This window comes from Lithobates pipiens, unplaced genomic scaffold, assembly GCF_037356315.1.
Source record: "Lithobates pipiens isolate NorthernLeopardFrog02 unplaced genomic scaffold, aLitPip1_a1.2 Scaffold_13, whole genome shotgun sequence".
In the NCBI taxonomy this organism is placed as follows: domain Eukaryota; kingdom Metazoa; phylum Chordata; class Amphibia; order Anura; family Ranidae; genus Lithobates; species Lithobates pipiens.
In genome coordinates this window covers 540420658-540434183 of record NW_027507718.1, presented here as the reverse complement: position 1 = coordinate 540434183, position 13526 = coordinate 540420658, and the positions used below count along the sequence as shown (strand labels likewise).

At 47.0% G+C, this 13526-nt stretch overlaps 1 protein-coding gene across 1 annotated transcript in view; it reads left to right on the top strand.

Annotated features, from left to right (window-relative positions):
* LOC143975766 (beta-1,4-galactosyltransferase galt-1-like) overlaps nt 1-12731 on the top strand; it is a 30518-nt gene extending 17787 nt beyond the window's left edge. Inside the window, exon 2 of the mRNA XM_077478285.1 lies at nt 8206-12731. Coding sequence (XP_077334411.1) covers nt 8230-9492 — 1263 coding nt within the window. The 5' untranslated portion in view covers nt 8206-8229 and the 3' untranslated portion in view covers nt 9493-12731. The remainder of the gene's footprint in view (nt 1-8205) is intronic.
* The last annotated feature ends 795 nt before the right edge of the window (nt 12732-13526 follow it).

Below are 13526 nucleotides of genomic sequence, written 5' to 3'. Positions count from 1 at the left end.
AATATTTAAAGGAATATTTCACTTTTGTTTTCACTTTAATCTTCAGTAAAGACTTAAGCCCCGGACCATTTTGCTGGCCAAAGACCAGACCACTTTTTGCGATTCAGCACTGCGTCGTTTTAACTGACAATTGCGCGGTCGTGCGACGTGGCTCCCAAACAAAATTGACATCCTTTTTTCCCACAAATAGAGATTTCTTTTGGTGGTATTTGATCATCCCTGCGGTTTTTATTTTTTGCGCTATAAACAAAAATAGAGCACCAATTTTGAAAAAAAACACATTATTTTTTACTTTTTGTTATAATAAATATCCCCCAAAAATATATAAAAAAAACATTTTTTCCCCTCAGTTTAGGCCGATACGTATTCTTCTACATATTTATAGTAAAAAAAACCCGCAATAAGCGATTATTGATTGGTTTGCGCAAAAGTTATAGCGTTTACAAAATAAGGGATAGCTTTATGGCATTTTTATTGATAATTTTTTTTACTAGTAATGGAGACGATCAGCGATCTTTATTGTGACTGCGATATTGTGGCGGACACATCGGACATTTTTGACACATTTTTGGGACCATTGTCATTTATACAGCAATCGCTGCTATACAAATGCAGTGATTCCTGTGTAAATGACACTGGCAGTGAAGGGGTTAACCAGTGGGTGGCAGTGTAGGGGTTAAGTGTTCCTAGGGGTGTGTTACTAACTGTTGGGGGCAGGGCTTTCATTTAGTGAACACTGATCTCTGCTCCAATCACATGGAGCAGAGATCAGCGTCACTAGTTGCTAGGCAGAACGGGGAGATGCTGTTTACAACGACATCTCTCTGTTCAGCCGCCCTGTAAGACGATGGCGGATATGCCCACGGCGATCGAGACCGCGGGACCCGTGACCGGACTCACGGGGGTCCCGACCGGCACGCGAGCGCGCCGCCGGCAGAGCGCACACGATGGCAGGGCGGCATTGAAGATTGGACGTACCTGTACGCCAATATGCCTGCCCGTGCCATTCTGCCGACGTACATCGGCGTGCGCTGGTCACGAACTGGTTAAAATCAGTGCTCCCGAAAAAACGTCAGTTTAAAAAAAAAAAAATTGCCATTGATCCATGTCCCCTGGGGCAGGAGGCAGGTCCCCAAACCCTTTTTAGGACAATAACTTGCATATTAGCCTTTAAAATGAGCACTTTTGATTTTGAACGTTCGAGTCCTTCAGGTCTGGTATGGATTTCAGGGAGACCCCCACGCAATTTTTTTTTAACATTTTGGTTCAGGGTTCCCCTTAATATTCATACCAGACCCAAAGGGCCTGGTAATGGACTCGGGGGACCCCATACTCTTTTTTTTCAATGAGTTTGATCTATATTGCCGGGACCCGACAATTCATTACAGCCGCGATCAGTTTTAAATGACTTTTTTTCCTTTAGAAATGTCATTTTGCTCTCGGACTGTTCTAAACACGGGAAACATGCGCCCCTTTACAGGCATCCTATAGACGCCCCCCAGGTATGAAATTTAAAGGAATATTTCACTTTTATTGTTTCACTTTAAGCATTAAGAAAATCACTGCCCCAGAAAAATGGCCGATTTGAAAAAAAAAAAACAAATTGCATTGATCCATGTCTCCTGGGGCAGGACCCGGGTCCCCAAACACTTTTTATGTCAATAACTTGCATATAAGCCTTTAGAATTAGCACTTTTGATTTTTCATGTTCATGACCCATAGACATTATTGGTGTTCCGGTGGCTTTCAAATTTGCCGCAAGCACCGCGTATTGTTCGCTGTTCGGCAAGCAGGCGAATGGCCGATGTTCGAGTTCAACTTACGTTCAACTCGAACATCGCACTCATCCCTAGTCGCCACCTTCAGTGGAGTGGGAACCGCCATTAGGATAGTTGAGATATATGTTTCTTAGCCTTCTTACCCCCCTCCCTACTTGGAGACCCTACACTCTTTAATGTTTCTTGTGATTCCTCCTCCATAGAAATCACTGACTCATCACCAGAAGAACTTCCACCCTCCACCTCAGAAAACACCTCAAAAGTATCTCCATCCTCCCAGGTCCAGGAGCACTGACATCCTTCTTCCTCCTCCACCTCTTACCCTTTTTCCTTTAAGCCTCCAACCATTCCATATCCTCATTCAACAATCCTGGTGGCAGAAATCCCCCCCACCCCCCAGGACATCCTCATCCCTCCCCCCTGCCCCCCATAAGCACCTTGTAGAACAGCACCACCTGGTGGAGAAGCTCCTCTGGTGCAGAGACTGTTGTGACTGGCTCAGTGATCTCTGTACAGCACTGCAGTATATGTCAGAGATTAGGGATGAGCTTCGTGTTCGAGTCGAACATACGTTCGACTCGAACATCAGCTGTTCGCCCGTTCGGTGAATTCCGAACGTTATGGGCTGTTCGCGCCAAATTTGTGTGGTGCTCACGGCCTACAATGCACTGCGATGGCGCAGTGCATTGCTGGCTCATGATTGGCCAAGCATGCACTGTGACCCCGCATGCTTGGCCAATCACAGCGCCGGCAGCGAGGAGAGCCATGATTGGCCACAGGCAGGATGCCTGTGGCCAATCATAGCTCAGGCTGTGTAGTACACGCCCCACACTATATAAGGCCGCCAGCGTGGCGGCCTTGTGTAGTGTGTTGGCGTCTGAAGCAGTTAGTGGGTGTTCTGTGTACCTTCAACACAGTATACAACGATCGTTATCGGCCGATTTTCGATCTTGCTGTTGTGTAGTGGTTGTTGTCTGCGTGCCCTGACCGCAGTATACACCGCTATATTCACCTCACCTATATAGCTAATGATCTATCTTTTATAATAGAGCTTGCAGTCAGTGTTAGGAGATAGTGCGTGCTGTCTGCGTGCTCTGTACCCAGTACATACCGCTATATCCACCTACATAGCTCTTCTCTATTTGAGCCCACTTGCCATCTGCAGGAGTTATTGGAAGTTGTGTGTGCCTCCAGCACAGCACAGTATACATCTGTATTTACCCTTTATTGCTGGTGTTCTATAATAAAGGCATCTGCAGGAGTTAGTGTGTGTTGTGTGCCTCCAGCACAATATAAACTACCCAACTGCTGTTTTACCCAACTCCCTTCAGGCCATTACCATGTCTGGAAGGCCAGCAAGGAGAGGCAGACAGGCGCGAGCCGATAAAAGAGGGCAAGCAGGCTCTGTGTCTAGAGACAACAGTGCTGGTCGTGGACGCGGTGCATTGTCATCAGCACGTGGCCATGGGACACGCTTGTCCTTCTTTTCTGCAGCTGGACATGTTGAACCGCAACATGCCAACGACTTGGTAGAGTGGATGACCAAGCCCTCTTCATCCTCCTCATCCTCTCTCACCCAGTCTCAGGGTACTAGCAAAGCAGCTGCCAACGCATCGTCTTCCCTCGTCTCAATGTCAACATCAGTGACTCCTTCCCTAGACCCACCACGTCCTCCTGAGGAGTCTCCTGAACTCTTTGAGCACAGTGTTGGGTACATGCTCCAGGAGGATGCCCAGTGTTTGGTGGGCTCTGATGATGACACTCAGCTAGAGGAAGGCAGTAGCGTGAATGCAGAGAGAGGGGATGCTCAAGAAGGACAGCAATCTGGCAGTCATGTTCCACAAGCTGCAGCATACTGCCAGGTTTACTACAGCGATGAAGAGGGAGGGGATGATGAGGGCACTGACTCCACGTGGGTGCCTGGTAGGAGAGAGGAGGAGGAGGAGGAGGAGGAGGAGGCACATGTCCAACGAGGCAGGATGCCCTCCGGGGGCCAGCTTAGGGGCAGCACACCGACTGAATCACACCGCAGAGCTCCGCCTGTGCAGGGCGCTGCCTCTGCGCGTTATTCTAAAAGTTCTTTGGTGTGGGCCTTTTTTGAGACGAGTGCATCAGATCGCACCGCTGCTATTTGCAACATATGTCTCAAGTGTATCTCGCGTTGCCAAAACATCAGCCGCTTGGGCACCACATGCTTGACCAGACATATGTTGACCTGCCATGCAGCTCGTTGGCAAGCGTACCTCAAAGACCCACACCAAAGAACAAAGCGGACCTCTCCTTGCTCCTCATCAGCTGGCATCTCCAACCCCACTAGACCTTCAGTCCTCTCTGAAACCTGCTCTGAGAGGAATGAAGGTGTAGAATTAGGTGTGTCACAGCCAAGTGCTTCCGGGCACTCTGCTAGTGGTACACCCACGTCCGATTATAGCAGGCAAATGTCCCTGCCCCAGCTGCTGGACTGGCGAAAAAAGTTCACTCCCAGCCATCCACATGCCCAGCGGTTGAATGCTAGCTTGGCTAAATTGCTAGCACTTCAACTGCTGCCTTTTCAGTTGGTAGACTCGGCCCCCTTCCGTGAGTTTGTACAATTCCTCAGTGGCAGGTCCCCAAACGCCACTTTTTCTCACGGAAGGCGATTCCGGCTCTCTACCGGCATGTGGAAGGCAATGTCCTTGCCTCACTGGACAGGGCGGTCAGCGGTAAGGTGCATATTACCGCTGACTCATGGTCCAGCAGGCATGGACAGGGACGTTACCTGTCTTTCATGGCCCATTGGGTCACTCCTCTGGCAGCTGGGAAGGATGCAGGACAAGGTGCAGTAGTGTTGGAGGTTGTTCCGCCACCACGCCTCCAAAATGCTACTATTGGTTGTGACACACCTCTCTCCTCCACCCCCTCCTCTTCTTCTTCCTCCATGGCCTCTTCCAGTGCTCTGTCCTCAGAACCAGCGGTGTTCCGTAGGCGTTCAAGGGGCTACGCAAGTACGCAGGCAAAACGATGCTTGCGCTGGTTTGTTTGGGGGACAGGAGCCACACTGGGGCGGATGTTTTGTCAGCTCTGCAGGGGCAGGCCGAGAGGTGGTTGACGCCATGCCAGCTTAAGCCAGGAATGGTGGTTTGCGACAATGGCACCAACCTCCTCTCCACCCTCCGACAGGGACAACTGACCCATGTGCCCTGTGTAGCTCACGTCCTTAACCTGGTGGTGCAGCGGTTCTTGGGCAGGTACCCGGGCTTACAGGATGTCCTGAGGCAGGCCAGGAAAGTCTGTGTGCATTTCCGCCGATCATTTAATGCCTGTGCTCAGCTGGCTGAGCTCCAAAAGGAGTTGAACCTGCCCAAGAACCGCCTTATATGTGACATGCCAACCAGGTGGAACTCAACGTTGGCCATGCTGCATCGGCTGCACACGCAGCAGAGGGCCATCAATGAGTACCTGTGCGACTACGGCACCAGGACAGGTTTAGGGGAGCTCGGTTTTTTCTCACCACGCCAGTGGGGCATGATCAGGGATGCATGCACTGTCCTGTCACCGTTTGAGGAGGCCACAAGGATGGTGAGCAGTGACAGTGCATGCATCAGTGACACTGTACCTCTTGTCCACCTCTTGGAGCATACGCTGCGTGGAATAATGGACAGGGCACTTGAGGCAGAACAGAGGCAAGAAGAGGAGGACTTCCTTGCCTCTCAAGGCCCCCTTTATCCAGACAGTGTTCCTTCTGTGCCACCCATCACACAGGAAGAGGATGAGGATGAAGAAGATGAGGAGGAGGAGGATTGTGTCAGCATGGAGGTGGAGGCTGGCACTCAGCATCAGCAGCAGCAGCAGTCTTGTAGGGATGATTTACAGTCCCAAGAAACCCGTGGACTTGTACGTGGCTGAGAGGAGGTAGCTGCGGATCATGTTGTCCTTAGTGACCCAGAGGACTCCGGATCGAATGCCTCAGCTAACCTACGCTGCATGGCCTCCCTGATCCTGCAAAGCCTGCGGAAGGATCCTCGTATTCTTCGGATCAAGGAGAGGAACCATTACTGGCTGGCCACTCTCCTTGATCCACGGTACAAGGGTAAGGTTGCCGACCTTATCTTGCCATCGCAGAGGGAGCAGAGGATGAGACATCTCCGGAAGGCCTTGCAGAAAGGTCTGTGCAACGCGTTCCCAGAGACTGGGAGGTTACAAACTCCTGGTCCTGGACAACGTGTTGCTGAGGCATCGGTCAGAAGGAGCGGTGGAGAAGGTGGCCGTCTGACTGATGATTTCAGACAATTTTTTAGTCCGCAGCCCCAAGGTATGATCGGTTCCAGCAACCATCGCCAGCGTCTGATTTACATGGTGCAGGAATACCTAGGGGCAAGGTCAGACTTGGACACCTTTCCCACCGAAAATCCTCTGGCTTACTGGGTCTTGAGGATGGATCACTGGCCAGAGCTTGCACAGTATGCAATTGAGCTACTGGCCTGTCCTGCATCCAGCGTTCTTTTGGAACGCACCTTCAGTGCTGCTGGTGGCTTTGTTACCGATAACAGGGTGCGCCTGTCCACCGAATCAGTTGATCGACTGACCTTCATCAAGATGAATCAGTCTTGGATCACCCACAGCTACCAAGCACCTGAAGCTGATGTAACAGAATAATTTTTTTTGAAATATCACATCCCTTCAAGACTGTCTATGCTGATGCTGAGTGACTGTCCTGTTATGTTGATTGTCTATCCTCTTCCTCCTCCGCTGATATGTTGGAAGAACATTTCTGGTTCTGGGTGATACCACCAGCCCAATTTTTCAGCCCCTGTTTAACAGGGGCGTTTAATTACAATTTTTGATGCAATGCTTTGCAGCAGGGCTCATTCCTGCACTCCAACTAGAGTATATGAGAGAGGTTTCAGTGTCATGGCACCAGCACCAGTGCCCAAGGCCCAATTTTTCTGCCCCTGTTTAACAGGGGCGTTTAAGTACAATTTTTGATGCAATGCTTTGCAGCAGGGCTAATTCCTGCAATAAAACTAGAGTATATGGGAGAGGTTGCAGTGTGGTGGCACCAGCAGCAGTGCCTAAGGCCAAATTTTTCTGCCCCTGTTTAACAGGGACATGTAATTACAATTCTTGATATAATATTTCACAGGAGTGCCCCTTCCTGTGCCCACCCAGAGTAACGGTGAGGACTTATAGTGTTGTGGCACCAGCACCACAACCACCAAAGGTCAATTTTTCTACCACTGTTCAACAATGGCATGTAATTACAATTCTTGATATAATCGTTCACAGCAGGGCGCTCCAGCGCCCACCAAGAGTCACTTTGAGGGCTTACAATGTTGTGGCAACACCAACACCTTGTTCCGCCATTTCTGCAGAGCATATAGGGCAGGCCCCTACTTTCAAACATCCAACTTACAAACATCTCCTACTTGCAAACGGAAGGAGACAACAGGAAGTGAGATGAAAAAAGATGGACGACAAAACAAATTATACAGGGGTGATAACCCTTCCCTATGTTTTACAAAAAGCTTAAAAATAGTTTTTTTTGACTGGAGCTACACTTTAAAAATGTACCAGTTGAAAATTACAAACAGATTCAACTTAACACAACAAACCTACACAGTCCCTGTCTTGTTTGCACCGCCTGTATACTGCTGTTCTGAGTATATAGGGCCTGGGGGCCACACGCATTTCCTTTTTTTAATATGGGTACGGGGTTCCCGTTAATATGCGTACAAGACCCAAATAGGCTGGTAATGGGCAGGGAGGGCTACCCATGCCATTTTTCTCAATGATTTTCAACCATATTGCAGGGACCAGATATAACATTAAAACCGCAAGCAGTTTTAAATGACGTTATTTCCGTTTAATGTCATTTTGTGCAGGGACTGTTCTAAACACGGGAAACACGTGGCACTTCACAGGCATACTACAGACACCCCCCAGGCACCATATTTAAAGGAATATTTCACTTTTTTTTTCACTTTAATCATCATTAAAATCAGTGCTCCCGCCAAAACAGCCATTTTTAAAAACATTTTAGGCATTGACCCATGTCCCCTGGGGCAGGAGCCAGGTCCCCAAACCCTTTTTAGGACAATATCTTGCATATTAGCCGTTAAAATTAGCACTTTTAATTTCGAACGTTCGAGTCCCATAGACTTCAATGGGGTTCTAAAGTTCGTAAGAATTTGGGGTTCGTTCGAAAGTTCTGCTGCGAACCGAACCGGGGGGTGTTCGGCTCATCCCTATCAGAGATATATAAATGTATAAAAATAATAGTGTGTGACTGTGGGGGAGGGGACATTAGAGTGTAAGCTCCTCTGGTACAGAGACTGATGTGACTGGAGTATAAAGTTAACTTTACTTATTTTTAAACTTGAGTACTAAATTTGAAATCTCACTATACGTATTTTATGCTCTTACTCTCTCTTTTTTAATCTTCTTCCAGCTTTGATCACCTGATGAAACCAAAATGCGGAAGTGTTTTAGATACACGTTCTGCGCACTGTCCATGTTTATTTGCGTTGTTGTCATTACTTTCTCCTACCATGTACAATTCAGACATCGGAAGATGAGATCTCAGAAACTTCCCATTGCCACAGACACCATTACAGCTCTGGATAATCGAACATTTATCATCTCCCCGTATTATGAGCCTAGACTTGGCCAATCAGTCCGGGTCATCGCCATCATCCATGTATCTGTGAAGGAACTCTACTGTATCTTCCATTGTTCCTCCAATCAGAATGTCTTTGTGAGGGCAGAAATAGATCTTCACAGTGACAGATTTGGGTTCCCGTATGGAACAGCAGATCTTCTATGTGCAGAACCTTTCGGGTGTCATTACACTTATATGTCTTTCTCTTCAACTAATTCCACAAAGACGATTCATGAGCTCCTGTTTGAAGTCAAGAACCGTCCACCACCACCAATCTCCTCCAATTTCACCGTCTGTATTTCTACTTTATATGGAAACTACAACAATATCCTCCAGATGATCCAGAGTATTGAGATGTACAAGATTCTGGGGGCCTCCAGAGTCACCATCTATAACACCAACTGTTCCCAGGATGTAGATAAGGTGTTACGTCATTACATTGATGAAGGAACTCTAGAGGTGGTGCCATGGCCAATAGACCACCATCTGCACACGGCAAAAGGATGGCGTTATTCCAAAGTACCCACCGCTGAGGTCGGATATTTTGGACAAACTGCAGCCCTAAATGATTGTCTATACAGGAACATGTACAAAAGTAAGTTTGTTCTCCTCAATGACATTGATGAAATTATTCTTCCAATCAAGGACTGGGACTGGTCATCACTGATGGAGAATCTCCAGAATAAATACCCAGATACAAGTGTCTTCCGCATTGAGAATCACATCTTCCCGAATTCAGTCAACATCTCTGGATTTGACTTGTGGTCTCACGTTCCCGGGGTCAATATTCTTCATCATTCTGTCCGGGAACCTATAAACTGGAAACTCTTTAATGGCTGCAAATTGATTGTGAATCCCCGAGATGTATTTCAGACCTCCGTACACTCAGCTCTGAAACAAAGAGGACGCTGGAAGAATATAGGATCAGATACGGTCCTCACCTTCCACTGTACACATAAATATCGAAGGGACATCCCCACAGAGGAACTCATTCCAGATGATGTACTGAGGAGACACAACATGTCCTTAGTGCCCAATGTAGATAAGGTCATTCAGAGACTTTTCCCTCAGCAATAGCCCCCCGTATATCCTGTAATGTAGAGTGAAGACTGCAATTCTGTGTTCCCGATTTAAAAACTCAAATTTATAAATTGGTTTACTGATTAACTACTTTCTGACTGCCGGCCGTCAAATGACAGCCAGGCGGCGCACCTATTGTGGCAGGAGGCCGTCATATGACGGCCTCCCGTTTAAACAGGGAATGCGCGCGATCTTGTGTGTGCATCCCTGTTTCTTCGGTAGCGGCGTGTCACGGAGACACCGCTCGCCACCGAAGGGGGTGAACAGTCATTGGTTATGGCTGTTTACCACGTGATTGGCTGTGATGAAGTCACGGCCGATCACCGATGGTCACACCCCCACTGTGCACGGCGTAAACAAACCGCGGTAACGAGATGTTACCGGGTTCTCCTCCTCACACGTCGATCGTGTGTGAGGAGGAGATTGCGGTAACATCTCGTTACTGCCTATAGTATACACCAATCACACTGATTGCCCCCCCAATAAAGAGGACCTGTCACCACCCCTCATAGTACCTGTCACTCACAGTCCATCAGAGCACCTGTCACAGTCCATCAGAGTATTTGAGTACCTGCCACAGTCCATCAGAGTACCCGAGTACCTGTCACAGTCCATCAGAAGACCCGAGTACCTGTCACAGTCCATCAGAGTACCCGAGTACCTGTCACAGTCCATCAGAAGACCCGAGTACCTGTCACAGTCCATCAGAGTACCAGAGTACCTGTCACAGTCCATCAGAGTTCTCAGAGTACCTGTCACAATCCATCAGAAGACCAGAGTACCTGTCACAGCCCATCTGAGTACCCGAGTACCTGTCACGGAGCATCAGAGTACCCGAGTACCTGTCACGGTCCATCAGAGTACCTGAGTACCTGTCACGGTCCATCAGGGTACCCGAGTACCTGTCACGGTCCATCATGGTACCCGAGTACCTGTCACGGTCCATCATGGTACCCGAGTATCTGTCATGGTCCATCAGAGTACCCGAGTACCTGTCACGGTCCATCAGAGTAGCTGAGTACCTGTCACAGCCCATCAAAGTACCCGAGTACATGTCAAGGTTCATCCGAGTACCCGGGTACCTGTCACAGCCCATCAGAGTACCCGAGTACCTGTCTCAGTCCATCTGAGTACCCGAGTACCTGTCCCAGTCCATCTGAGTACCCGTCACAGTTCATCTGAGTACCCGAGTACCTGTCATAGTCCATATGAGTACCTGAGTACCTGTCACCGCCCTTCAGAGTACCCAAATACCAGTCACCAAGCCATCAGAGTACCTGTCACCAGGCCATCAGAGTACCAGAGTACCTATCTGCAGCCCATCAGAGTACCCGAGTACCTATTTGCAGCCCATGCCTCATAGAATATATGTTGGGGTGTTTGCTTTCCAATATGGGATCATTTTGTGGGTAATTTCACTATCCTGGTGGTTCAGGACCTTGAAAAGTGTGATGGGTAGGAATGAAATGAGATGTGTCATTTATGCTCCTAGAACGCCTGAAGGTACTACTTCAATGTTCGGCCTCTCTGTGGCCAGGCTATGTAAAAGTCCTACACATGTGGTATTGCCATACTCGGGAGGAGTAGCAGAATGTATTTTGGGGTGTAATTTTTGCTATATACATGCTATGTGTTAGAAATATCTTATAAATTGACAATTTTGTGTAAAAAAAAAAATGCGTTTTCATTTTTTTTCCACATATTCCAAAAACTTCTAAAAAAAAAATTCAAAAGATTCATTATGCCTCACAGATTATACGTTGGGGTGTTTGCTTTCCAAAATGGGGTCATTTTATGGGCAATTCCATTGTCCTGGTACTCCAGGGCCTTCAAAAGTGTAATAGGTGGTTGAGAAATGAGATGCGTCATTTTTGCTGGTAGAACGTCTGAAGGTACTACATCAATGTTGGTCCTCCGTATGTGGCCAGGCTGTGTAAAAGTCTCACACATGTGGTATCGCCGTACTCGGGAAGAGTAGCAGAATGTATTTTGGGGTGTAATTTGTTGTATGCATATGTTGTGTGTGAGAAATAACCTGATAATATGACAATTTTGTAAAGAAAAATTATAATAAAAAAGAAAATCTTCATTTTGCAAAGAATTGTGGGAAAAAATAACAACTTAAAAAAACTCACCATGCTACTTACTTAATACCTTGGAATGTCTACTTTGTAAAAAGGGGTCATTTGGGGGGTATTTGTACTTTCCTGACTTGTTAGTGTCTCAAGAAATGAGGTACACCTGATGTACTGAAGGCCTGATCAGAAGTGATCAATTTTCAGTGATTGGCACCATAGATTGTAGACTCTATAACTTTCACAAAGACCAAATAATATACACTAATGTGGGTTATTTTTACCAAAGATAGGTAGCGGTATAAATTTTGGCCAAAATTTATGAAGAAAAATTACTAATTAGCAAAAATTTATGACAGAAACAAAGAAAAAGGCATTTTTTTCACAAAATTTACGTTTTATTTTATTTATAGCACAAAAAATAAAAAACCCAACTAGTGATTAAATACCACTAAAAGAAAGCTCTATTTGTGTGGAAAAAAGGACGCAAGTTTCATATGGGTACAGTGTTGCATGACTGAGTAATTGTCATTCAAACTGTGAGAGCGCTGAAAGCTGAAAATTGGTCTGGTCAGGAAGGGGGTGTAAGTGCACTGTATTGAGGTGGTTAATAAAGACTGCTTGGAACATGGGTGCTCAACCTATGGTCCTCCAGCTGATGCAGAACTACAAGTCGCATCATGCCTCTGCCTTTGGGAGTTATGCTAGTTAAAAAGATAGTGGTGCGCTGTACTCAATGGGGAAATGGGATCAGTGATGACTAATGGTAATGTTCAACCTGATCCTAGAAGAGGGGGATTGGTTGCTATAAATAGAATAAATATTGTTCCTAACATAAAAGCATAAGTGATGCATAAAAGATAATAGGAAGTAACTCCAAGAATGTGGGTGATAATGAACCCACGTGCTGGAAGATAAATGTAAAACGTGCAATCACAAAGTGAAAGTAGTGCATAAACTCAGTCCACTATACTCGTGTTCGTCACGAGTCGAGATCCCCTGATGAAGTCACGTGACTCGTGACGAACACGAGTTGGGACTGCTGCCGGATATGACGCTGATCGAGCTCGTTGCTCATTTTTACATTGCTCCTTATCCTTTTATGTTTGTGAGTACCTGTTTGCTTTATTTTAAGTAATAAATGTACGGTTTTAAATACTACACTATGAAGGCATTCCTCCTCTTTACTTACACCCCTCTATGAGGTATTGTGGTGAGACCTTCCATCCTGAGCATCCTTAGCCCACCCTTAAAGGGACCACACGCTGCCTGTAAAAAAAAAAAACCATAGTCTTTTTGAAATGTACCTGCCTACTCACAAACAAACTGTCCTTTTTGAATAAAAACACATAGGAAAGCATTTTGTGAACATAAAATATCCATTTATTCTGGGTAACAAAATAAAGAGGAAGGCAACGCCGGAGAAACATTTGGAGTTTGTGAAGCCTTTTGGCCCCAAGGGCACACATCAATTCAGTGGAAACCAAAATTGGGATTTTGAGGAATCCATATAATAGGGAGCACAATCTGGTCCAGGAGTCCCAGAGATCAGGAACAGCAGCAGATGACATATCTGTCCCCAGGCTGTGGTACTACACCAGCCTGCGTCTTCTGTCAGACCAGACTGAACCCAGGTCATCACTTTTTTCTCTTCCCTGCAGCCTTCCCTACGGCCTTCCTTGGAGGCTGTGGCTCTGGTGGTGGACTTGTGGCAGGAGGAGGAGGAGGAGGAGGATGGGCTTGCTCATAAATGTGGCTGTTCTCTGTGAGCTTTCCCCTCAACCCCTTCTAAAGGGCCTCATAAGAAATTTTCTCACAGAGGAGCCGTTGGCCCTTCTGTAATTCCAGTAACCTGGTGGCTAGATAGCAGCCATAGGCCTCTTCAACGTTGGGGGGTGCTCCTCAGAAAATCGCTGGCTTCCCTAATGAGGCCCAGTGCTGCGTCCTCTGTCATTG